The 27,517-nt window shown below is 41.6% G+C and overlaps 1 protein-coding gene and 1 pseudogene across 1 annotated transcript in view; one reads left to right on the top strand and one right to left on the bottom strand.

Moving 5' to 3' along the window:
* swap70b (switching B cell complex subunit SWAP70b) overlaps nucleotides 1–8,947 on the bottom strand; it is a 137,021-nt gene extending 128,074 nt beyond the window's left edge. Inside the window, exon 1 of the mRNA XM_043705901.2 lies at nucleotides 8,455–8,947. Within this exon, the coding sequence (XP_043561836.1) occupies nucleotides 8,455–8,550 (96 nt within the window). The 5' untranslated portion in view covers nucleotides 8,551–8,947. The remainder of the gene's footprint in view (nucleotides 1–8,454) is intronic.
* A 705-nt stretch (nucleotides 8,948–9,652) lies between these two features.
* LOC148146969 (uncharacterized) lies at nucleotides 9,653–10,574 on the top strand (annotated as a pseudogene).
* The last annotated feature ends 16,943 nt before the right edge of the window (nucleotides 10,575–27,517 follow it).

Here is a 27,517-nt window from a genome sequence, read left to right as displayed (position 1 = left end):
TCACCCTAAACCTATGCCCTCTCGTTCTGGACACCTCGCCCCAAGGAAACGACCTGTCTTTTTTTTAATCCTATCCATGCCCCTCATGATTTTATGAACCTCCATGAGGTCACCCCTCAGCCTCCGACACTCCAGGGAAAACAGCCCTAGCCTACTCAGCCTCTCCCTATAGTTTAATCCTCCAATTCAGGCAACATGGTTGTAAATCTTCTCTGAACCCTTTCAGGATTCACGATATTCTTCCTATTGGAGGGAGACCAGAATTGCACATAATATTCCAAAATTGGCCTAACCCATGTTCTCTATTTGATGCTCTGACCAATAAAGGAAAGCATACCAAACACTTTCTTCACTATCCTATCTACCTGCGACTCCACTTGCAAGGAACTATGAACCTGCACTCCAAGGTCTCTTTGTTTAGCAACACTCCCCAGGACCTTACCACTAAGTATATAAGTCCTGGCCTGATTTGCCTTTCCAAAATGCAGCACCTCACATTTATCTAAATTAAATTCCATCTGCCACTTCTCAGCCCATCAGGTCAAGATCCCATGGTACTCTGAGGTAATCTTCTTCGCTATCCATTACACCTCCAATATTTGGTGTCATTTGTAAATTTACTAACTGTACCTCCTATGTTCACATCCAAATTGTTTGTATAACAGACAAAAAGCAGTGGACTGAGCACTGATCCTTGTTCCACATTACCGGTCACAGGCCTCCAGCCTGAAAAGCAACCCCCCACCACCACCCTCTGTCTTCTATCTTTGAGCCAGTTCTGTATCCAAATGGCTAGTTCTCCCTGCATTCCATGTGATCTAACCTTGTTCACCAGTCTACCAAGAGGAATCTTGTTGAATGCCTTACTGAAGTGGGTCATATCATTAACATTAGGCATTATTGTTAATTGCCATTTGATAGTAAAGAACTCCAGAATTGCTGTGTCCTTTTTGTTTTTCAACAACATTGGGTTATTCAAGATACATGTTGCAAGCCAGTGAGTGAGTAAAATTTCATAACTGACACTACACCCTGTAACCAAATACCTCAATGTTCCAGGACTGTTGAAATCTTATTTCCTAATACTTGTTACATCGCATGACAGCCCTGATAATTCTCAGAAGCAATGTCTTAACAATACCTTAAAACTGTACCCTGCACTTTACCCTTCAAGTATTAGGTGTTGAGACAATTTAGTATTCACTATTTTCCAAATCTCCCCAACCCTCACCCCATTCCAGATCCAACCCTCAACCCATTCCAGATCCAACCCTCACCCTCAGCGCCGCCCTCTTGACACAACCTACTTGTCCATCTTCCCACCTATCACAATCACCACCCAACTGCATCCCCCATCGCCATCCAATCTTACCTTTAACCCAGCCACACACCCTATTTCTCAGCCCCTTTCTTCCCCTCCACCCTCCCGAGTCCGAATGAAAGGTCCTGCCCCAAAACATCAACTCTCTTGCTCCTCAGATGCTGCCTGACCCCAGCTGTGCTTTTTCCAGTGCCACACTCTATCTACTCTGACTCTCCAGTATCTGCAGATTCTCACTATCTCCTAGATGTGCACAATGCATTTGGCATTTTTAAGCTGAGAGCTCAATACAGACTTGCATAAATTTAATAGGCTGAACTTTGAACATATCAATTATTTGCCTGCTGTAATTTACTGTGCCATAGTCTATTAATTATTATTGCTTGTAAAATGCATAGCAAGGATAAGACACCAGTGCAACAAGTCTAAACATAAATTTTGGTTGGTACAAGACACTGAGAAAAACAACGTATAAATTCTACCGAGTTTCAAGTTGGATTACACCTAAAATAAGGAGAATTCCAGCCTTTAACACACAATATCAGTTGATTTACAAGAGAAAACAACATGGGTGCAACTAGTCTCAATTCTGAGATTTTACCAATTTATCAATTTGATTGGTTTTACATCCAGACTATGGATTTCAGAATACAGTTATGCTCTGTCTGACTCAGTAACATTGTCTATTACAGCAGAAGACTATTTTGCCCAGCATGTCGGTCAGATCTTTTCCAGAAAAAACAACAAAAGCTCACAGGTCTACTTTCTTCCTCATAGCCCTTTACCACCTTCTGCTTCAAGTATTTATGACATTTTCATAAAAGACAGGTTTTCTCCCTTTGATAGAGCATTAATTCACTTTTTCAATAGCTTCTAACAAAAAATAACATTTTATAAACCGTAACCAACTTAAATTGATCACCCCCAATATTACTGACACCTTAAACAAAGAAAGTAGTTTTAATTTATTCATCCCAAAAAGCCTCAAATTTCAAAACAACTTCTATTAATTCTCCTTTACGTTATTTTCTGAGAGGAGAAACATATATTAAGTATTCCCTCTTGGCCATTATTTCCAACTGATGTCAAGAGCATCAACACATGCTATAAACTTATGGTAAATTTATGAGACTGGCTGTTAAAATTCACACTGCCCTAAACAATGACTTGAATAGATATACTATATCGTGCTCTATTTCTCAACTTTTATATTGCAACTCGCCTTTTTAATGGACATCTATGTTCTGAGATGATGAATTTGAATTTGTAGAAAAATGTCTTTCTACTTAATGCATGCTGTCCTCGCAAAACACAATTTACTTTTCCAATTTAAATTTTATCTACCATCCTTCTGCCCATTCTACTGAATGCTTCTATACACCTGTTTGTGTTATCAAAACAATGTGACAATGTGCTCTCCATGTCCAAAGCCAAATCATCAACGTATTTAGTGAAACCAAAGGGATACCATTCCTAACCATTCTCCAAACTGAAAAACAAACTTTAACTGTATGTTTTCAAAATTATGAGAGGCATGGATAGAGTAGATAGACAGAGAATATTTTTTCCCAGGGTAGAAAGGTTCAAGGAGGGCACAGGTTCAAGGTGAGAGGAGGAACGTTTAGGGACGAAGTGTCGGGGAAATTTGTTTCACACAGAGGGTAATATGTATCTTGGAACACACAGCCAGTGAAGGTGGTGATAGCTGGCAAGTTAGCAATGTTTAAGGCAGATTCTTGATATCATGAATGTGAGGTGAACAAAGGGATAGAAACCACATAAGGGCAATAAGTAACAGGTCCAAATAAGGACTGGGAGTTGGCGCAGGCATAGTGGGCTGAAGGGCCTGTTCCTGTGCTGTATTATGTTGTATAATAGCAAAATATTGCCCTTCATGCCCTAACGCCACAAATTTATATTTACCTTTATCTACATAACTAAATCACCATTCAAAAATGCAAAGTTATCACATCCATCCAATAGTTGGTTACTATTGATTTAAGACTATTTCTAAATACTCTGTAAATGAATTGTAATTTCCATTAACAAGTAATCAATGGGCAGTGACTTATCCACCTACATGATTCGTCTTCACCTTCCTGACTTGTTTTCAGCCTTTGACACAGCTAAGCACACCATCCTCCTTCAATGCCTCTTGACTTTTGTCTGTCTGCTTGGGACTGCACTCAATTTATTTCTTAATTACTTCATTTGAATGTAACCAAAGCATTACCTACAATCCACATTCCCTCTCATTTTTCCTGCACTGCTTGGACTTTCAAGACACACCAATCGGCATTTGCGGACACTTCAACAGCTACATAGTTTGAGGGGACATTGCCTGCAATGGTTTTCCTTCCTGCTCCCTCACAGTTACTTTCATAGAATCATAGAACCCCTACAGTATGGAAGCAGGCAATTTGGCCTAACAAGTCCACACCGTCCCTCTGGGAAGTATCCCAGTCAGACCCATTCCCCTACCCTATTACTCGACATTTACCCCTGACTAATGCACCTAACCTACACATCCCTGAACACTATGGCCAATCCAATCTACCTAACCTGCACTTCTTTGGATTTTGGGAGAAAACTACAGCACCAGGAGGAAACCCACGCAGACGCAGGAAGAATGTGCAAACTCCACATAGATAGTCGTCTGAAGCTGGAATCAAAACGGGGTCCCTGGTGCTGAGACAGCAATGCTAACCACTGAACCACCGTGCCGCCCTTTGTCTGCTAGATATATCTGTTCCCTCTTATTTGTCAACTACATGTTGCTCATTAGTCATACCACGGTGTAGGTTTCTGTATGTACACCCAGGTCTACCAAAGTGTCACCTCTCTCAACTTCCACAGTCTCTAAACTCAGGCTGCTTAGCCAACATCCAGTGCTGGATGAGCAAAAAGCCTCCACCAACGAAATGCTGTGAAGATTGAAACCAATATTTTTGATTTTTCCAATACAAACCTCACTCCCCAAACACAGATTCCCTTGTATTCTCTGGTAACTGTCATGAGGTTGAATTGGAGTGCTTATAACCTTGGTGTCATTTTTGACTCCCAGATGATATCCACATCTCTTCTGTCACAACACCCAATTATGGTCCCCTTAGCTCACCTGCTGTTGAAATCCTCATCCATGTTTAGGTCACCACTAGACTGACTATTCTCATACATCTCTTGCCCTAATGTGCACCAAGTCCCAGGCAATCTATGCCCAAAAATATACTATGGCTTATAGTTTAGCAATGCCTCACTTTTGAACTGTTCCAGGTCCTTGCCCCCTAATATCTTCTACAATATCCTCCAGCATTGCAACGTGAGAATATTTGCATTTCTCTAATTGTGGTCTATGGGACATCCCCCAGTTTAATCACTCAACCATTGGCAATCAGGTCTTCAGCCATCAAAGGCTAAAGCTTTGCAATTCCCTCTGTAAATCTCTCCACTTCTCTTCCTTAAGATGCTCCTGGAAACCTACCTCTAAAACCAAATGTTTAGTAATTTATTTACCTGAATCTCTCATTTGGCTTGGTTTCAACATTTATTTGATAACGCTCCTGTGAAAAGCTTAAAGGTGCTCGATGCACAAGTATTATTTTTGACTTTCCATTTTTTAAAACCATTCATTTTTCTACAATTGTTTAATGATTGTTTCACATTAATTATTCTGAACTTCAGATTTGGGATAAGTAATTAACATAAAATATTTTGTAACATAAAATATCCTAGCATAGGTTATGTTTATAGTTATCTAAAATAATCATGCAGCGTAGAAACAGGCCTTTCAGCCCATCATGCCCATGCCAACAAACAAACACCAAGCTACATTAATCCCATTTACCTGCACTTGTCTAGGGTCTCCTATGCCCTGGCATTTTAAGTGCTCATTCAGTGCTGGAATTAAATTTAGGATTTATGCTTGTTGGCACTCCATATAAGCTCCCATATGATGAACGCTCAGTTGAATGCAGTAACAGAGTAAGCCCATAATACCACTGCAGCACAAAAAGCTCGGATACAAAGACAAAATAAAATCTGTATGCATAACTATTAGGCATTTGGTTAAAAATACAAGAAAAACATTAAATCATTTCAAAAACCTTGAAGCTCATTATTCCAGCAAAATCAATGCACAGTACCTTCAGTGCATAAAGTGAGGTCAACAAACCCTCAGCCATATTATTTTTATTAATGCAAAGCCAACTTGCCCCACTACAAATACAGCAAAAAAGAAAATTCAACAACCAACATCCATTAAATCTTAAAAAGTTCATCCAGAGATTAGATGAATCATACAAACCGTGATTGTGGAGGGTCATTTCCTTGCCTGTAATGAGTCAGCTGATCTGAGCCACTAAATAAATACAAATGCCCTCAACAAACTGCTACCCTATGCATATATGTATTGATTCTGCATGACTCCTAAAGACAGAGTGGTCGCTTGGATACATAGCAGATGATTCTTGGTAACAATCAATGGGAAAAACAAGGCTAGGAGCTTCAAATATAATCTGTACGTGCCAAGCTGCAGTACTGTGTTGGCAATTGTGTTTGAATGCTTTCCTTGGCTCCAGTTATGCTTTAATGAGTTTTTCTTAATAAAAAGAGGCTAAAAACAAGTTTAATGGAATATTTTTCTTCCCCTCAGTGCCATCACTTTTGTTTCAAATTCCATTAAAAGTAATGTCGCAAACCAAATCCTTCAATTTTCCCACCCAAATGTTTTTTCTTCAGGTTTAATGCAGACAATGAACATAGGCAGACTATTTGACCACATGATTCATCACAGTGAACTCAATTTTCAACTTCTGCATTCATCTTTCACAGCACAGCTCACCGAATTGCAGTAACAAACATTTTTTTTCTAATCTTGAAATGCAATCACTGAAGCCAACTGTCGCAACTTAATATCACCTAAGAGTACCTAACTGAGGAAAGTTGACCTCATTACATACTAACCACAACACAGGTGAGGTGATTACAAGTATTAAAAACAGAATGATAGGAATTATACATCTTAAAATTATTTCTAAAATATCCTAATTCACAGAGCAAGAATGTGGAATTAATGGAAAGCTTCTGCTTTCCCATTTAAAGTAATTTGGGATGCACATCAACAAAAATATCAGTTTCATCCAGGAGACTATGGAATGCACATAAACTTTCAGTTATGACACAGTCCCTATACCAACAGGTCTGAATTCTCTTCAGGCACATAATTGAGAATTTACAATGGAAATTATATCCACTCACTGACCATTTTTCCAAAATCTATTTAGAGACAAAAAATAAACTGCAGATGATGAAATCCAAGGTAGACAAGGAGGCTGGAAGAACAGGCCTCATCAGGTGATGAAGAAATCAGCGTTTCGGGTGTAACCCTTCAGTCCTGAAAAACATTGACTTCTCCACTTTCTGATGCTTCCTGGCTTGCTGTGTTCTTCCAGTCTCCCAAAAATCTATTTACAATCTAATTTCCTGTCAATTTTATTGATGTACACAAAAATGGGCAAAAGCAATCAGGGTCCAGGAAAATGATCAAACTTTCAATCATTAAGTGTGAAAATTAAAAATGTCAAGCTACCAATCACTTAAGCATGTTGAGCACAGGGTCAAAGTTATGCAATGGATTAACATGGATTGCAGCCAAACAAAACAGAATGCAATGCAAGCCTCAGTCAGGATAACCAGCATGATTCCAGGAAATTGATGTAATGATCTTGCCTGCAGAAACCAGAAACAATGAGCTGAGTTGCATTTCAACATAGCAATAAAGAGATGGGAACAGAATAGTGCATTTAGCTGCAGCATTATTAGATAGGTAATACAGTTGCATCCACACTTCCTCAGTATTTTGAGCCATGTTCTCGCTTTCCCCACTCCTTCTAATTACATTTGTCTGAGTGCAAATCTTTTATATAGACATGTGGGATATGAGCATCACTGGCTGGCCAGCATTTATTGCCCATCCCCAGTTGCCTTTGAAGCTGCCTTCTTGAACTGTTGCAGTCCACATGCTACGGGGTTGACCCATGATGCCCTGAGGGAGGGAATTGCAGGATTATATGACTATATACAAAAATCCAGCCTAAGATAAAAGCAAATTACTGCAGATGCTGGAATCTGAAACCAAAAGAGAAAATGCTAGAAAATCTCAGGTCTGGCAGCATCTGTAAGGAGAGAAAAGAGCTGACGTTAAGTCTAACTGACCCTTTGTCAAAGCTGAACAAGGCTTTGACAAAGGGTCAGTTAGACTCGAAACGTCAGCTCTTTTCTCTCCTTACAGATGCTGCCAGACCTGCTGAGATTTTCCAGCAATCCAGCCTAAGAGGCAGTTTCACTGACAAGTTTCTTAACTGACAGCAGCTAAATACACAATGAAACAAACACATTATATACAATATAGTAAATATTTAGCATTTCACCATCCATTAATATAAGGAATAACATTGCAAATGAGAACAGAACAAAAAATTAGCCCATTATTCATGACCTGCTGAAGAGATTAAATAAATACCTTCCATTTTACAGAAAAAAAAAGTGGATGAATGAACTTTGAAAATAACTTCATCGCTTCAAAAGGCAGATTAGGTTCTAGCAATCCCTGAAACATTTGACAATGCATGAAGAATCTTAACCTGATACCAAATTTCATTTCTGAGACTGGATACCTAGTGTCACAATTTTAGTGGAAAATTAAAGGTAACATTAAAGCAGAAAGTGTACAGTAGCAACCTGCAGCTCTCTGCCAAGGTAGAGATGGAACTGGATTGTCTCTCAGTACATCACCGACAGTCCAGGAACCCCCTCCTCAATACATCCCAGCCCTCATCGAACAGAACCCACGTCAGTACAGGTTCCACAGCTCAACAACTACCTCAACTCAACACAGTCTAGCTCTTACTCAACTTGGCCCACACCTCCACAGGTCCCACAACCAAAACAAAACCCTCAGCACTGACCAGCACCTCTCTCCCCTCAATACAGCCCGACAACCAGCCCAGCCCAATCCAGTCCAGCACCCTCTCTAACACCGGCTAGACCAGTACAACTCCTCCAGTCCCAACAAACCCCTCTCAATACAGCGAGCTCCCCTCACCCCAAACCCAACAAAAAAACCTCAAACTCGCCTTGAGTTGGGACTTGGACACTTTTCCGCATTTGTCGACATCCAGAGCGGTGAATGCATGCCAGATTACTTTCAAAAGCTCGTCTCGAAGCGCCATCCTTGTCTTTAAATGTGACGGTTTTGCTTTCACTGAACAGTCACTGCCCGCAGTCTCCCAGCGGTGTAACCCACCCCTTCCGCACGTCTGTTACCGACTCGACGTAGTTCACATTCCCAGAGAGGAACTCCACCCACAAACCACAGTCCCCCAAATTGAAAAGGACTCATTGTAATTCCTCAAACTGCACCATTGCAGAAAACTAACGGCTTTAAATCAAACAGTGGATCACAGAATTACACGTAGTTTTGTTTTAATGACTAAGCTATACTCAACTTCAGGAACGCGAGAGTGGTTGTTAAAACTACAAACATTGAGGAACTAACATTCAGAGGCAACTTGTCAAAGGAACAAAGTGATTTTAACCCTATGAGGAGCTGAATATTCGTACAACGCTGTACGTCAATTCTAAACGGTTAAAAGTTGGTATAAAACAGGGCAGAATTGTCATCAGCTAAAATTACTCAAATTTTACAATTGACAATCTCCACATAGGAAGCACCTCCCTTAACTTTGTTTTTATACCAATGGCATTGACTCATCGCTGGGAAATTTTGCCAATGCAATGCTTCTATGGGGTTACTTGAACGGTGGAAGCAACCATGTACAGTGAACAATTAGAGCTTGAAGACTTTTGCTGAATATTTTACTTTTATTTAGATTTTTTTTTAAAAATCATGAATCCATTAAAAATACAATATGTGTCATAATCTAGACTTGTTCAGCGTCATTCATTTGAAAGCCTCGAAAATTTTCCTTTAAGACATCGGAATCATTGGATCTTTTAGCAGAGTAAACCCATCAACACATAATACCTGTGCCGGTTCTTAGAAAGAACTGTCCACTTGAATTGTATTTACCAAGTGCCTTTCAAAATTTTCTAAAGAATTTAAATCCACCCCTGCGCCAGGTAGTGCATTCCAGATCACAAAAGACCTTTGTACAAGAAATGTCCCCATTTCCTCTCTTCTTGCCAATAATTTAAATCTATAAACTCTGCTTATGGACTTTTTTTGTTAGAAAACCTGAAGTTATCTTGACTTAAAAGGAGTTCTGGGACTTACATATTAAAGAACTGAACTAGCAAAACCATTCGTAAAAGATGAAAAGGTTAAATTAAGTTTAATATATTTCAGCCACATGACACTGTATAATTTTGCTATAAATTCTGTCTCTTCTGGTCCTGCTCCACAACCACCTGATGAAGAAGCTGTGCTTCAAAAGCTAGTTCTTCCAACTGTGCGTGGATCCCCGGTACGCAAACACCAAGTGTCACTATGTACTGAGGTCCTACCTGTCCCCGGTGTTGCGAAGGATGGGCCTGGCCTCGCTGCTGCGGAACGCTCCAAGTAGTTGGACTATTCCGTATCACCTGTCTTTCGTAGAGAAATTTATGAAGAAAAACACCTTTGACCACAAGTCCATCAGGAAGTGGTCAGCACGTGGTGTCCTCGAGACCCTTCGGGAAAAGGAGAGGGCGGATCCTGTCTAGCGGTTCCCTGAGCAGACTGTCAAAGTCATTTGGCAGAATGCCTCATCGCCAGAACTTTCCAACAAGCACCAAGACATGGCTGGTGGTGAGAAGGGCTCTGCCGGTGAGATTCTTTATGCACGCCCGGTCTCTCTGCCGCACCGCACACTGCCCTCAAAGCGGCTGCGGAGGAAACGAGACTGTCACACACCTCCTTCTGGAATGTGCCTATGCAAAGGAAGTCTGGAGACGAATGCAGTGGTATTTGTCGAGGTTCAGCCCGAGCAGTGCCATGACACAGGACTCCGTGCTCTACGGCCTGTTCCCCGGGACGCACACCAAGACGAACATCAACTGTGCCTGGAGGATCATCAACTCGGTGAAAGACACTCTTTGATCTGTCCGAAACCTGTTGATCTTCCAGCTGAAGGAGCTGACCCTGACTGAGTGTTGCAGACTGGCACATTCCAAGGTCCAGGACTATGTGTTGAGGGACGCGCTGAAGCTTGGGGCAGCGGCCACCAAGACACGGTGGGGAAAGACCACCACGTAACATCTACCTGCCAAAGAACAGGGGGCCCACGCAGTAAGTGGCTCCACTGACGCCTCAGCTGAACATATGGATATATGATTGGTAAACGTACAGACCTGTATATACAAATGATAAATTCTGATCTCTGTATGCAAAGAAATTGAATGTTTACATATGTATGGCATGACCAATTGTACAGATCAACAAAATATTTTATGAATAAAGTATATATTTGAAATTTTAAAAAAAGCTAGCGCTTCCAAATAAACCTGGTGGGTGGCACGGTGGCTCAGTGGTTAGCACTGCTACCTCATAGCAGCAGAGTCTCAGGTTCAATCCCAGCCTGGGGCGACTGTCTGTGTGGAGTTTCCACATTGTCTGCGTGGATTTCCTCCCACAGTCCAAAGATGTGCAGGTTAGGTGAATTGGCTATGCTAAATTGCCCATAGGTTAGGTGCGTTAGTCTCCGGAGGTTTGGTGTGGACTTGTTGGGCTGAAGGGCCTGTTTCCACATTGTAGGAAATTTAATAAAATAAGACTATAACCTGGTGTTGTGTGATTTTTAACCTTGTCATAATTAATGTTAGTCTCCCCTTAACTTGCTCTGCCCTAAGAATGTCATCCCAGCTTCACCACTCCCTCAAAATAGCTAAATTCTCTCATGCCTGATGCCAACATCCTATGTATAATCTCCAATGCCTTAGAATCATTTGAAATTGGGATCTCCATTTTAAAATTATAATTTACTGGATGTGGGTATTGCCTTGAAAAGCTGGCGGTGATGAACTATCTTCTTGAACCGCTACAGTCCATGTGGAGTAGGTACACCCACAAAGCTGTTCGAAGAGAACCTCAGGATTTTGACCCAGTGACAGTGAAGAACGGCGACATTGTTGCCAGTCAGGATGATGTGTGGCTTGGAGAGGAACCTACAAGGGAACTGTGTACAACACCCCAGCTGAGGTATAACTGGACATTTGTAAAGGATTATCATGAATTCCTTGCTTCTGTATTCACGCTCATCAAGCTAACCATACCATGAACTTATTCCGAATACTGCGCGCATTCAAGCAAAGAATAATTTTGCCTTTCTACAATTATTTCCCCATTGACCCTACTCATTGCTGTTTTTCTATGTCTGTATACTCTATCTCTTCCTGTCCCACTCTGGATAACCTTATACAAAAAGCAGCCCAGTAACTCTGCCATATCATCTTGCTTTATAAGCCTACATTTCCCCTCTCTTAAACCTTCACCCCCACCCCATTTGTTTAAGCCATCTCTACAGCTCTAGTTAATCAATTCACCAGGATTCTGCTCCCAGCATAGTTCAAGTGAAGCCTATTCCATAAGAACATCTCACTTCTACCCAAGTACCAGTACCAGTGCCCCACAAAATGAAACCTATTCCATCCAACAGCAATCTTTGAGTCATGCATTTAACTTCTTGACCTCATTTATGCTACGCCAGTTTGGCTGTGGCTCAAGTATTAATATAGAGATTATTGCTTTAGAGATGCTGCTTTTAAATTAACTCATAACTGTTCAAGGTTTTTCAGCAAAACCTCCTTTTCTAATTGTTGGTGCCAATGTAAACAATGAGTACTGGATCCCTTTCCAAGTTTTGTTTCAGCCCTGAGAAGATGTCCTTACCCCTGACACTGGACAGGTAACATAGCCTTCAGGACTCCTACTCATGGCTGCAGAGAACAGATTCTATTCCCTAATTATACCACAATTACATTCATATATCCTTCTCTATGTGAATTGCTCCCTGTGCCAAGGTGCTATTGTTGGTTTGCTCATTCACCCTCTTGTCCCCACTCTCACCTGCAGAGTCTGCAAGAACTTCATAACTGTTGGGCAGTTGCAGAGAATAAGGCTTCTCAGTTTTAATCCCCTGGGAGGTCACATATGCCTCATATATAGTCACTACCTCCTGACCCTGTTCACAGAACAATTTTCAATGACCTAATCTGACTTACAGCTCCATATCATTTCAGATAATAATTACTCCATATGAGCTCCACTGCTTTATAAATCAAAGAGCCGATGGAGTTTGATAGATTAGAGTGGTGCTGGAAAAGCACAGCAGGTCAGACAGCATCCGAGGAGCAGAAAAATGGTGAAGGGCTCCTGCCTGAAATGTCGATTTTCCTGCTCCTCGGATGCTGCCTGACCTGCTGTGCTTTTCCAGCACCACTCTAACCTTGACTGTAATCTCCAACATCTGCAGTCCTCACTTTCGCCTGATGGATTTTGATAGCCAACTCATATCTACTTGAAGGAATAGATTTGAGACAAACATAATAATTTGATTATAAACACATACAAATTGCTGGAGGAATTCAGCCGGTCTGTTTGCATCTGGGAGAGACAGCAGAGTTTCAGGTCCAGTGACCCTTCTTTAGAACCAAAGGTTTCACATGTCTTGCTGCTGTGGAAGCACCAAGTGATATGGTCTGAATTGCTGAAATTATTTCTCCTTTGTTCTTAAAGTCTCTGAATAAAGAGTCAGTGGCCTACGCCATTGCTTCTTTAATGACTTCACTGAGGTTTGAGTATGAGGCAATTGCCAGGGTAAAAGGGATGAATCTGTCTTTCTGATATTTGTAATGAGATTATTCCAATAGTTCTTGTGTGGTGTCATCTAATTTATGTTTTACCTTTGTTTAGCTAACTTTCATGTTCTATTATTTCAAATGATAGTCTCTTGTGTATATGCTCAGTGACTGACTTCCACAATAAACAAAAGGAAAAAAAAAATTCATGGTTTATCAGGTCAACTTCTTCTCTTGGATCAGACTTGTTCAATGTTATCATTAGCTGGGATCATAACAGGCTATAGACAAAAATAACATGTACTTATGTGTTATGCTTGGACAAACCTAATGGCTACCATCCTTCACACAATAACCATAGCACTTCATCCTCTGCCCTGAACTGGCCTCTTGGTCACCAGAAAAGACTGAGCATGGATCACAGCTCCAACTGTGAGGGCAGAAGCATAGGTGAGTACTAATGAGTGAGATAGAGAGAAGCAAAGGCAAGAAGCAAATGATGTGCCAAGAGTGTAATGAAAGATGAAAGAGGCAGAAGGTTTGGTTGAGGCCAGAGCCACGCATGGCATGTCAAAAACGTCAATGTGGACAGAGCTTGACTATAGCAAAAACAGCAGTTGTCACGGTGCACACAGTGAAATGGGAAATGACATTGCATGAATGGGGAATAAAAACAATTATTGCTGGAAAAGCTCAGCAGGTCTGGCAGCATCTGTGGAGAGAAATCAGCTAACATTTCGGGGTCCAGTGACCCTTCCAGATGTGGTGAGCTCTTCTAGTCATTTCTGGGGGGTTTTCTGATTTGCAGTATCCACAGTTCTTTTGGTTTCTATTGTGTGAATGGAATTGGACTCCTGCACTACACTATATAACATTTCTGCAAAGTCTCATGCTAAATCACTAAATCCATACCATGGAGTCTGAAGCATTAGCCATCATCAGAGAACCAAACCTGGGTCAGCCTGAAGACACCCAATCCCAACATCACAGCATAAATACTTCAGAAAATAAGAGATAGGACAAAAGCAAACTATTTGGTCCCTTAAGCCTACTTCAATATTCAATAGTATCATGGCTGATCTGTTTGAGGCCCCAACCCATTTCTCCGAATGCCCCTTACATACTTTGACTCCTTTATTAGTTAAGAATCTATGTATATCTGCCTTAAAAATACTCAATGCCTCTGCCTTGATCACAGAGGAGAATTCTACAAATTCACAACCCCATGAGAAAAGAAAACATTCTCTTCTCCATCTTGAATGTGAGACCTCCGACTTTTAAACTATGTCCCCAAAAGTGGATAAATCCCCAGGACCTGATCAGGTCGGCACGGTGGTTAGCACTGCAGCCTCACAGCGCCAGAGACCTGGGTTCAATTCCCGCCTCAGGCGACTGACTGTGTGGAGTTTGCACATTCTCCCCGTGACTGCGTGGGTTTCCTCCGGGGGCTCCGGTTTCCTCCCACAGTCCAAAAATGTGTAGGTTAGGTGAATTGGCCATGCTAAATTGCCTGTAGTGTTAGGTGAAGGGGTAAATGTAGGAGAATGGGTCTGGGTGGATTACGCTTCGGCGGGTCGGTGTGGACTTGTTGGGCTGAAGGGCCTGTTTCCAAATTGTAGGTAATCTAATTCAAAAAGGTGTATGATAGAATGACGTGGGAAGCTAGGGAAGTGAGTGCCGGGCCCACTGCTGAGATATTTGTATCATCAATAGTCACAGGTGAGGTGCCGGAAGACTGGAGGTTGGCAAACATGGAACCACTATTTAAGCAAGGTAGTAAGGAAAAGCCAAAGAACTATATACCAGTGAGCCTGACATTAGTGTTTGGCAAGTTGTTGGAGGGAATCCTGAGGGACAGGATTTACATGTATTTGGAAAGGCAAGGATTAATTAGGGATGGTCAACATCGCCTTGTACAGAGGAAATCATGTCTCATGAACTTGATTGGGTTTTTTGAAGTAAAGAAGAGGATTGATGAGGCCAGAGTGGTGTAGGTGATCTACATGGACTTCAGTAAGGCATTCGACAAGATTCCTCATGGTAGACTGATTAGCAAGGTTAGATCTCATGGAATACAAGGAGTACTAGCTATTTGGATACAGAAGTAGCTCAAAGGTAGAAGACAGAGGGTGGTGGTGGAGAGTTTGCCTTTCAGACTGGAGGCCTGTGACCAGCAGTGTGCCTCAAGGATTGGTGCTGGGTCCACTGCTTTTTGTCATTTATATAAATGATTTGGGTGTGAACATTGGAGGTATAGATAGCAAGTTTGCAGATTACACCAAAATTGGAGGCGTAGTGGACAGTGAAGAAGGTTACCTCAGAGTACAATGAGATCTTGATCAGATGGGCCAATGGACCAAGGAGTGGCAGATGGAGATTAATTTAGATAAATGTGATGTGCTGCATTTTGGAAAGGCAAATCAGAGCAGGACTTATACACTTAATGGGAAGGTCCTGGGGAATGTTGCTGAAAAGAGAGACCTTGGAGTGCAGGTTCATAGCTCCTTGAAAGTGGAGTCATGGGTAGATAGTATAGTGAAGAAGGCATTTGGTATGCTTTCCTTTATTGGTCAGAGCATTGAGTACAGGAGTTGGGAGGTCATGTTACAGCTGTACAGGACATGGGTTAGGCCACTTTTTCAATATTGTGTTCAATTCTGGTCTCCCCCCTATCAGAAGGATGTTGTGAAACTTAAAAGGGTTCAGAGAAGACTTACAAGGATATTGCCAGGGTTGGAGGATTTGAGCTATAGGGAAAGGCTGAATAAGCTGGGGCTGTTTTCCCTGGAGTGTTGGAGGCTGAGGGGTGACCTTGTAGAAATTTATAAAATCATGAGGAGCATGGATAGGGTAAATAGACAAGGTCTTTTCCCTGGGGCAGGTGTGTCCAGAACTAGAGGGCATTGGTTTAAGGTGAGAGGGGAAAAATTTAAAAGGGACCTAAGGGGAAGATCCAAGATGACAGCGGTCTAAGTGATCTGCTGTGCTGCGCTCTGTGCCATACCCTCTGGCAAGGTGAACCATTATCCCCCAGTTAACCACCCAGAGGAGAAAAATCAATAATATATAGCTACTGAACATCTGGAGCTGCTAAAATTGTGGTTTGAGAGCTGTAAGATCAGGATGAAGGCGAATGAAGGAAAAGGAGCGAAAGGAGTACAGCAAGCTGGGCACTCCCCTACTGTTTCCGGGGTGCCCGTAGCCATTGCTCAAATTCCTGGGCCAGCCCCTTTGGATTTAAAGGGGAAGCAGCATTTACTCTCGGAGTTTGGCAAATTCTGAGAAAAGATTGAAGCAGTGATGGAGCCAATATCTGCCATTCTGAAAAAGCATGAGCAGGAGATTCAAACACTGGAGCGAAGAGTAGAGGCAGTGGAGGAGAGGACCACGGTATCGGAGACCGTGGCAGAGGTCTCAGGAGGAAGGATCTGAACACCGGAAGACCAGGTTCAGGTCCTCGAGGAACAAGTGGATGACCTGGAAAACAAAAGCAGAAGGAAAAACTTACAGCTCGTGGGTTTCCTGGAGCATAAGGAAGGTGAGGAACACGTTGGATTCCGGGAGAAGTGGCTCCCGAAGTTCCTGGGGCTGGAGTTGGAGTCGGGTCTGGTGAGTGTGGAGCGGGCCCACTGGATCACAATGTGCAGGTCCGCGTGGAACCTGCGCCCCTGCGCAATCCTAGTGTGACTCCAGCATGATAAAAGAAAACAATTAGTGATTTAAACAGCAAGAAGACTAGGAAGAGATTCACAGGCTTTAACATACAAAGGCTCAAGAATAATGTTTTTTCAAGACTTCTCGGGAGCCATAGTTAAGAAGAGAAAGGCATTTGATTAAGTTAAGAGAAAATTAAGGGATCTGAACATTCAATATTCCTTGAGGTACCCGGTGGTATTGCATTTCACTCTCAGAGGGACGGTATATAATTTTCATTCAGCAGAAAAGGCAAAGGACTTTGTGAACTCTTCGAAATGAAGGTCTTGGGTTGGGACTGGGGTGTGGGGGGAGGGGCACTGTTATGTACAATGGTACAGTTTTTCTTTATTTGTTCTGCCTCTCTTTTTCTACTCTCTCCCCTTCTTGTGGTTATCGGTTTTATAGCTTTTGTACTGCCTTGGTGTAAAACCTGGTTTAATTATAATTTCAGAGGGTTGGTTATTATTTGGTTTTTTTTTTGCTGCTGTCCTTCCTTTTCTTTTTGGATTGGGGGTGGCTAAACCTGTGATTAAGATACATGGAGAATAGATGTGGAGAGGAGAGGGTTGGCATCCATTGTTAATTCTCAGAATGTAAAAAATGGTTTCTTTATCTGTGCATTGCCTGGGACTCAGGTGCAGCCTCAGAAGGAGTCAAGATGGTAGTAAGGATTGGGAGGATTGCCCCCTATGGGCAAGGGGGTAGATCTCTAGTGAATTGGGTTTTATTTGGGTGTATGTTTATGTTTAATGTAGTGGTTAGTTTTTTAGTTGGACTAGTTTTTAGACTTTATAGAGTTAATGTCTTCTTTGTTTCCCACAGCTCAGATAAGCTTCCTTCCTCTTGGGAAATCATAGGCTGCCCTGGACTACCATGGCTACTGATTTGTTCAGGTGCTGCACCTGGAATGTAAAAGGCAGTCATTCCCCCATTAAAAGAAAGGAGGTGCTGTCAAACCTTAGGAAGGAAAGGGTCGACATCACCCTGATGCAGGAGACACATTTAACTGATAAGGAACAGCTGAAGCTGCAGTAGCAGGGTTATAATAAGGTATTCTTCTCCTCCTTTAGCTCCAAGAATAGAGGAGTGGCTATACTGGTAAGCAGAAACCTCCCTTTCCAGGTAACTGAGCAAATTAAGGACAAACATGGACGGTTCATCATTCTTTAAGCTATAATACATGGAGAAGAGTACAACGTCCTGAATGTGTATTGTCCACCAGCACACCCTGTTAAATTTCTAATTGATGCAGTTGCTATATTAATGAACCTTGGGGTGTGCTGCACAATCATAGGAGGGGATTTTAACCACCTAATGGATCCAGAGGTTGACAGGATGCCAAGGGGCCCAGCAGGCATTCCTGCACAATCTAAGCAGTTGGTGGACTTGTGTGAGGAGTTGGGATTAGTGGATGTGTGGAGGCATCTCCACCTGAATGGAGGAGATTTTACTTTCTATTCCAACCCACACAACTGCCATTCGTGAATTGACATGTTCTTTCTGCCGTCGGCTTGTTTGGACAGAACATTGGTGTGCAAAATTGGGAATACAACTATCGTATACCACGGGCCAGTGTATTTAGATGTTAAAATCAAGGGTGGTGGAATAGATTAGATTACTTACAGTGTGGAAACAGGCCCTTTAGCCCAACAAGTCCACACCGACCCGCAACCCACCCAGAACCATTTCTCTACATTTACCCCTTCACCTAACACTACAGGCAATTTAGCATGGCCAATTCACCTAACCTGCACATTTTTGGACTGTGGGAGGAAACCAGAGCACCCAGAGGAAACCCACGCAGACACGGGGAGAATGTGCAAACTCCACACAGTCAGTCGCCTGAGGTGGGAATTGAACCCAGGTCTCTGGCACTGTGAGGCAGCAGTGCTAAATACTGTCCCACCGTGCCGCCCACATAGATGTATGGCACTGGCGCATGGACCTATTTCTGTTAAGGGATAGCAAATTTGTTGAGTACATTACAAGAGAGTTCAGGGCCTTCTGGGATATCAACTCTGGCACGGCCATTAATCCAGCAATATTTTGGGAGGCCACTAAGCACATTTATGAGGCCTGATTATCTCATATTCAACGACTAGGAGGAGGCAGAGGGAGGAGCAACAGTGGATGCTAGCGACCCGGCTGCAGATAGCTGAGGAAGTATATTATAATAGGCCTTCATTAGTCAAGCTGCAGCAGGTCACAGCTCTCCGGGCTGCTCTCAACTCATTGCACACACCAGTGGCAAAAAAAAGGTCTCCTTTGCTAAACAAAGATTGCTTGAATTTGGAGATAAGCCAGGGAGATATCTGGCTAAAAAGAAAAATGCTACCCAGTCCATTATGTCAATTAGAGAGAAGGCTGGCACAGTTACCCATGAGTTGAAGACGATCAATGTTAGATTTAGGGAATACTTTGCAGAGTTATCCCGGTCGGAGGACAGTGAAAACGGTACAGGGAGAATACAGTCCTGTTTTGAGAACCTGGACCTCCCCAGTATAAATGCAGCACAGGTCTCCCTGTTAAATGTGCCTATGATGATACAAGAGGAGCAGGAAGTAATAAAGCACCTTCAGGGTGGCAAAGTACTGGGACCAGATGGAATCCTGAGTGAGTTTTATAAGGAATTCATAAACGTGTTGGAGGAGTCACTTTTGGGGATGTATAACTATTCATGTGCACAGGATTGTCTGTCACCTTCTCTTAGGGAGGCTAATATCTCCCTCATTTTAAAGAAGGGGAAAGACCCCGAAGAATGTGCTTCATACAGACCAATTTCATTGTTGAATATGGCCTTTAAAATTCTGTCAAAGGTGCTGGCCCTGAGGTTGGAAAAGGTATTGCCCTAAATTATAAAAGAAAATCAGACGGATTTTATTAAGGGCCGTAGCTTCTCCAACAAAATAAGAAGGGTACTGAACATAGTGCAGGTATGCCAGCAAAGATTGATCTTGGGTTTGGTGGTCTCACTAGACGCGGAAAAGGCATTTAACCAGATAGAATGGCCATACCTGTTTGGGGTCCTACAACACTTTGGTTTGGGGGGAGCCTTTGCTAGGTGGATGGCGGTGTTGTATAATGATCCTAAGGCAGCAGTCATCACAAATGGTACTATGTCAGATAACTTAGTAGTCGACAGGGGTGTCCTCTTTTACTGCTGTTATTTACCTTGGTAAATGAGCCGTTAACTGAGGCTATAAGGAGGGATCCTGAAATAGTGGCCACAAACATGGGAATGGGGGAGCATAACATCTCCCTATACGCTGATGACTTCCTCTTGTCCTTAGCCAATCCGGAGGAGTCAATTCCTCGATTGATTCAAAAAATTAATTTATTTGGCAGATTTTCAGGATACAGGATCAACTTCAAAAAATCGGAAGCCATGCCAGTGGGGGGGTGGGGGGGGCGGGCGGGGGGAGATTAGTGGAGGTGCCAGATCTGAAGGACAGAACACAGTTCCCGTTTAGATGGTTGTCAAAAGGATTTTTATATTTGGGAATTATCCCTGCCTTCCACCAGCTGTATAAAGCTAACTATGCACAATTACTGGAGAGGATAAAACAGGATTTTCAGCAGTGGGAGGGATTACCGTTACGACGGTTAGGCCAAGTAGCCCCAATCAAAATGAACGTTGTCCCTCGCCTGTTATACCCCATGAGAATGCTCCTGTTGTTGTTACCCAGACGAGTGTTATGGAGGCTCAGTGGTTGTCTTGGGTCCTTTATTTGGTGCCACAGGCGCCTTCTAATTAAATTTACTAAATTGCAACTCGCGCAGGGTGGGGGTGGACCTTCCAGACTTGAAGAGATATCAAGCTCCCTGTTAGCATATGTGGGTGACTGGGTATGGGGGGGACTCAGAGTCGATTTGGCTTGACGTTGACGCCTCACAGTCAAGATGTCCCCTAGTTAATTTATTATTCATGGATAAGATGAAATCTGTGATCGAGCAGTGTAAGTTCCCGAATCATTGTAATACGGTGAAAGTCTGGAGGATAATGGGACAAGGCGAGGGCAATTGGCTTAAGACCTCGCCGTTTACCCCATTGGCAGGAGCTCCAGGATTTAAATCTGGGGCAATGGACTCCGGCTTTAAGCTATGGGAGAATAAGGGAATCTCTTGTTTGGGAGATTTATTCGAGGGGGCGGTCTTGATGTTATTTAACCAACGAAGTCAGAAATATGGATTGTCTAATATGGACCTTTTCCGGTACTTTTAGATAAGGGATTATATAGAAAGGAAGACCACGCTCCTGGCTCAGCCTTACAAGTCAGACGTGGAGAAAGGAGTGCACGGGTGCTCTTTCAGTTTGTACTTTGTATCATTTACAGAAGGGACGTGCCTTAGGAGATGTGGAACTTGGAATCGGGAACTAGGAGAGGATCTCTCACTGGAAACATGGGAAGATATATGGGAAAATGTAAAGAAAATCTCAATATGTAACAAAGCGCAGGCTATGCAATTGAAGATTTTACACAGGGCTCATCTGGCGCCAGAGAGGCAAACTAAGGTCAAGAGAGGAGCATCTCCAGGGTGTCCCGAATGTAACATTAGTATAGGCACTCTTACACATTGTTTTTGGTCACGTTGCAAGATCGAGAGATACTGGAGTGCCATAGTAAGGGAGCTAAAGGAAATCCTGGGAATTGAAGACAAAGTGGACACGGTATTTCTTCTTCTGGGGTTGCCAAATTTGCCCTCTCTGAGGAATCATGGGAAGAGACTGTGTAACATTCTTACTCACTGTGTGAGGAAGAATATTTTTAATGAATTGGATGTTGGAAAAACCCCCAGGTCTTATGGGGTGGCACAGGCTGGTGATGGGGCATCTCCCCCAAGACTAACTCACAAATATGGTGCACCACTAAATAGAGCAGTTTTACAAGATGTGACAGCCCTTTCTAAATTATATTGATGCAGACCTATTAGCAATATTGATTAGGGCTGTGGGAATCAGTTTGGGCTCACATAGGGCCCTGGTAGGGGGAAGCGGGGAAAAAAATAATACGGGTACAATGATTGGTGCTCGCAGGGGTGGGAGCTTTACTGGAGATGTGGTGAGTGCAATAGAATAAAGAAATGCAATGTAATTTAATTTACGATAATTTGAATTTAGCTTAAATTAATTTTTGTTTTATTTAATTGCAGTTTAGTTTAAGTAGACACGTTTGTTCTGGGAGAATAGTTGGCAGTTTATCACTAATAGTATTGTGATATGACATTGTTGTACTACCTCTATCTTTTTGTATTTTGGTATTGTTTTTTAAAAGATTTGAAAAAGTTTTTACTCAAAATATTTATATAAAAAAAGGGACCTAAGGGCAACTTTTTCACACAGAGGGTGGTATGTGTATGGAATGAGCTACCAGAGGAAGTGGTGGAGGCTGGTACAATTGCAACATTTAAAAGGCATCTGGATGGGTATATGAATAGGAAGGGTTTAGAGGGATGTGGGCCAAGTGCTGGCAAATGGGACTAGATTAGGTTAGGATATCTGATCGGCATGGATAAGTTGTAACAAAATGTCTGTTTTCGTGCTGTACATCTCAATGACTAGTCTCTTCTACAAGGGAAGACGTTTTCAGCATTTACTCTATCAAATGTACTTACAGTCTTATGTTTCAATAAAATTGCCTTACATGCCTCTAAACTCAAATGATTACAGGCCCAAACTGTATGGACTTTCCCCATAAGGTAACACTTCACCCAGGAATCTGTCAAATGAATCTTCTCTGAATTGTCTCTAATGCAATTATACCCGGTCTTCAACTACCAAAACAATATTCAGCAGTCTCCAAATCTCCTGTAATTGTTGAAAAGTATCACTACATTTACATTCCTCTCTATTTGATTTCCTAATCACTTGCTGTACCTACATACTAATGATATTTATATTGTTCATATACCAGGATATCCAGATCCCTCACAGCACTGCAATCTCTATTTCTGATTTTGCCTTGTTTTCATGACAAACTGGAGATGTTTACATTTTATTTCACTATAGTCCATCTGTCAAATCTTTTTTACCCTATCTGTATCCTTTTGGAGTTATGTCCTCTTCATAATTTCCTAAATTCATGCAAATTTAATAATACATTTGGTCCCTTTCATTCAAGTTATTGATATTGATTGTAAATAGTTGAGGTCTAACACTGATTCCTTTACAACTCCTCTCATTACATCTTGCTAACCTGAAGATTTCTTAATTATGCCTACTCTGTTTCCTGATAGCTTACCAGCTAATATGTTACCTTCATCATTATGCATTCTTATTTTTCCAAATAGCCTCTGGAAATCCAAGCAGATTATATCCACAGGTCCCCCTTCATCCATGTTGCTTATTGCTTCCTCAAAGAACTTTAATAAATTGATCCAATACAACTTCCTCTTTCACAAACGGTGTTGACACTATTTAGTTACATTGAAATTTCCTAGGTGGCCTGTTGTAACCTTAATAGTAGATTCCAACATGTTTTCTGTGATGTTACGCTAAGTGGCTTGTAGTTGCGTGCTTTCTGTCTCCCTCCTTTCTTGAATATTCCTTAGGGTAGTGTCCTAGGACCAACCAGCTTCAGCTACTTCATCAATTATCTTCTAGCACAATGTCAGAAGTAGAAGTGTTCGCTGATGCTTGCACAATATTCAGCATCATTCACAACTCCTCAGATACTAAAGTAGTCCAAATGGAGCAGGACCTGAACAAAATCCAAGTTGGGACTAACAAGTAGTAAGTAACATTCACACAACACAAGTGATAGGCAATGTCTACCCCTGATATTCAATAGCATTACCATACTGAATCATAAGGACAGGAGTAAGCCATTCAGCCCCTCAAGCCTGTTCCACCATTCAATGAGATCATGGCTGATCTGTGGTCTAACTCCATATTTGGCCCAAATCCGTTAATTTCTTTGCCAAACAAAATTTTATCTACCTCTTTTTCAAAACTAGGAACTGACCCAATTTCTACTGCCATTTGTGGAAGTGTGTTCCAAATATCTATGACTATTTGTGTGTAGAAGAGCTTTCTAACATCTTTCCTGGACATTCCAGCCATAATTCTCAGGCTATGCCCCCTAGTTCTAGAATTCCCTACTTAAGGAAACAATGTCTTTATCTGTCTTTTCCACTTAATATCTTGAAGACTTTGAATTAGATCACTCCTTAAAATTTCTAAATTCTAGAGAAAACAGGCCTAATTTGTATTACCACTTCTCAACTTAAGTCTGGATATTATTCTTGCAAACCCCAGAATCAACATAGTGAGGTTACCATTGACCAGAAACTGAACTGGGCTAGCTATGGCTACAAGGGCAGGTCAAAGACCAGGAATTCTGTCGTGAGCAACTCACCTCCTGCCCACCATCTACAAAACACTGGAGTACTCTTTGCTTGCCTGGGTGAAAAGAGCTTCAACAACTCTCAAGAAACTTGACACCAATTCAGGACATAACAAGCAGCTGGCCAAATAATTAAGTATTTACAAAGTACATGCTAAAGTTGTTGGGTGGGCAAACATCACATGCCAACTTGGTCCTGATAGTGACTGCAGTCTGTCAGAAAATCTGGATTTTACAGGCAACAGATAAAATACTCAATAAAACAATTATTATTTATGAAATGAATCCTCCATTGCATTTATTTTGGGCTTTGAGTTTAAGATCCAAAAGGAAATGTTGCAGAAAGTAGAATACTGGCAGATTTTGTTGAACTATTGATCGGGAGTCCGAGATTAGATTACTGGGAGAGGGAGTATGCCTGGTTGTGAAATTGGCACAATAGCATACGTACAGTGAAAGGATGTGGGAATTAAATGTTAGAGTTAAGACCTTAGAAATTAGTTGGATTTGCTTTATTCATAAACACTATATGGGCACACAAGAGTTATGAGGAGCAGTCAGTAAAAATGGAGCTGAGACCTCAAGCTCCCCAGATCAGCAATGGTCTCATTGAATTGTGGAGCAGGCTCGGAGGGCCAAATGGTATATTCCGCTCCTCAATCCTATGCTCCTCTAAATGCCACTTAGCAAAAAAAAACTCTGCATTAACTTAGAGGGTATTGAATAATATTTAGTTGGGAAAAATTGCACGGATGTAGGGTAGGACAAGAGAATAAGGCAAATTGGATAACTTTTTCAGTCATCACAGGTATGATGAGCTGAAAGACTTCCTTTGTGGCATATCATTTTGTGTACTATGGGAGGAAATAATATTTTATTGTCCCTTTATATTTCATGCATTTTTTAATATACAGAGAAATCCCGGTTATCCTGCTATCGATTATCCAAATATTGGATTATCCAGCAAGATCACAATGTCCCAATGCTCAGCTAAACTATGTTATGTGGCATTCAATAATGCAGAACAAAATTCTCCCTGCCCATGTCCTTTGGATAATCTAGGTTCCTCTGTAGTGCAATCTAACAAAATGCACCAAATCTCACATTAATCTTTATTTACTTTTCATTGTCAGTTGGTATATTTGAACATTATATCTCCAAAATTGTAAAACCACAAGTTACTAAATGATTTCTCTATTGTAATTATTATTATTATCCTGAAGCTGTTAGTCCATCCATCAATTGCATTCTGTCCAAGCACAGCTCTGAATTAGAGTCATAGATACGTACAGCACGGAAACAGACTCTTCAATCCAACTCATTTATACCAATCACATACCCGAAATAATCTAGTCCCATTTGCCAGCATTTGGCCCATATCCCTCTAAACCCTTCCTATTCATGGACCCATCCAGATGCCATTTAAATGTTGTAATTAAAGTCTTTCACAAAGGTCTTTAACCACTTAACGAAGAGTTGTGATTTTTCCACTGCCTCCTTCTTGGTTTTCATCTATGAAGTACGTTCTCCAAGGTGGGCCACATCCAGGTCCTCAGGAGCCTTGATTACACTTTGTCACACGTGAGGCCGACTGCACCCATTCTCTCACAGGATGTCAATGTAATATTCACAGCTAGTGTTCCGCTGCCTGGGACTGCTTGGATTGGAGCCCAAACCCAACCCTTCCAACTCAGAGGCAAGAATGCTGCCATTAAGCCAAAGGCCTAATACTAAAATTTTAGTTATAAACAAAGATTTAACCAATTAGACTATAATACAAATATAAAGATTACTTTGAAATGTGGCCTTATTTGCTTTGTTACATGTCCAACTTGCAGAAATCAAAAATATAGCAATCGACAACTACATGCCTTTGTACAGTTTTCATCATACGGAGAATGATCAAAACATTTCACAATAAGGAGCAAAAGGACACTTAGCATGTGAAAGGATATTGGAATGGAAAAGCTTTTGGAAGAAATTCCATATGACCAAAACGTAGCAACTAAATCATTAGCCATTAATACAGAGGGAACATCAGAAGTTTGGTGTTAAAAGAAGAAAGGATCAGTGTAAAGTTATAAGGCAAAGGAGATCACATAGCCATTAGAGGTACTTAAAAATGAGTGGATAATTTTGAAATCATTTTGCAGGGGCACAAGATCCAATAAAAGGAAGACTGGGAAAAATCTAAAGATAAAAATCTGAGGAGGGAAGCAATTCAGTTGCAGAACCGAGGTCTCATAGACCCTCAGCTGAAAAGAAGGACCTTACTCCCCAAAGATATGCAGCAAAACACAGATGTGATTTGTAATCCATGGCCTCGTTTTGTCAATCAGAAACCTTTCCTTTATTGTAAGGATAAATGGATCCATGTAGCACATTCAATGAAATTTTCAGCATCTCCTAGCTCAGTACTAACTTATGTCCAAATCAATGCTTTATAGAAGCATAGTTTGCATTCTGTGGCAATAAAACATTCCTTTTTCTTGGGTTGGTTCGGGCTACTGTGTCAGTAGCTTTCAGAATCTGATCACTACCATTGCACTAACCAGTTCACTGTCTATAGTCAGTTAGCTGGCCTCTCCTTCAGAACACCATACAAGTGGAATATCGGAAGCAACATCAGAATGCTCAAGCAAAATCTTGAGAGATGAAGGAGATATGCCTGAAACTGCTTGGAGTCTCATAACAACTAGAACAATGTTTTAGGGGAAGGGTGGTTTGATTAGCTTACTCAAACTTAGCTTATTCAGTCACGTGCAAGACAATTCGCAGCAAGGCTCTGCCACCAATCACATTCCATTAAAATTTCTGGTCATGCCAGCCCAAGTGGTGTTCCTGATGACACCAGCAGTTCAGGCCCACTCCAAGGGAAGCAAAGATCTACACCCCTTGGCTGTATCTTCATGGCATATCTATAATTTGCCATTTCAATGCTACACTTTAGAGCACATCATGACACTCTGTACAAAGAACAAATGCCTAATTCATGAATTCGAGCAGGGTGCATCTCAAAATTCTTCAATTGCTTTTTTAGCCTTCTTCACACCACTTTGGATGCTCAAGATATCTCTGCCTTGCCTTTATACAGTGTGTCCCTCATTTAGAACTTGGTGCCCTGAAATGCTGGGGGCTGCTATCCAGAGGAACAAATGATGAGTTAGAGTCACTAAAAACCCCGTGCAAATGACTGAATGTACAGAGGTCCCAGGGCTGAAATCAGAAACTTCCTATGACTGACTGTGCTAGAACCCCTTGACTGAATACTATCGCTATTGACTTACCAGAGAACTATCCCACTTAAAAAGAGGGCAGAATTAGCACTAATGAAAAGCCAAATCTAAAAAGAAGCCAATGAAAA

The sequence above is a fragment of the Chiloscyllium plagiosum genome, unplaced genomic scaffold, assembly GCF_037043375.1.
Source record: "Chiloscyllium plagiosum isolate Xiang-an unplaced genomic scaffold, Cpla_swu_hap1 HiC_scaffold_18, whole genome shotgun sequence".
NCBI classification, from domain to species: Eukaryota; Metazoa; Chordata; class Chondrichthyes; order Orectolobiformes; family Hemiscylliidae; genus Chiloscyllium; species Chiloscyllium plagiosum.
Note: the sequence above shows the minus strand (reverse complement) of the source record. Positions and strands in the feature narration are given on the sequence as shown.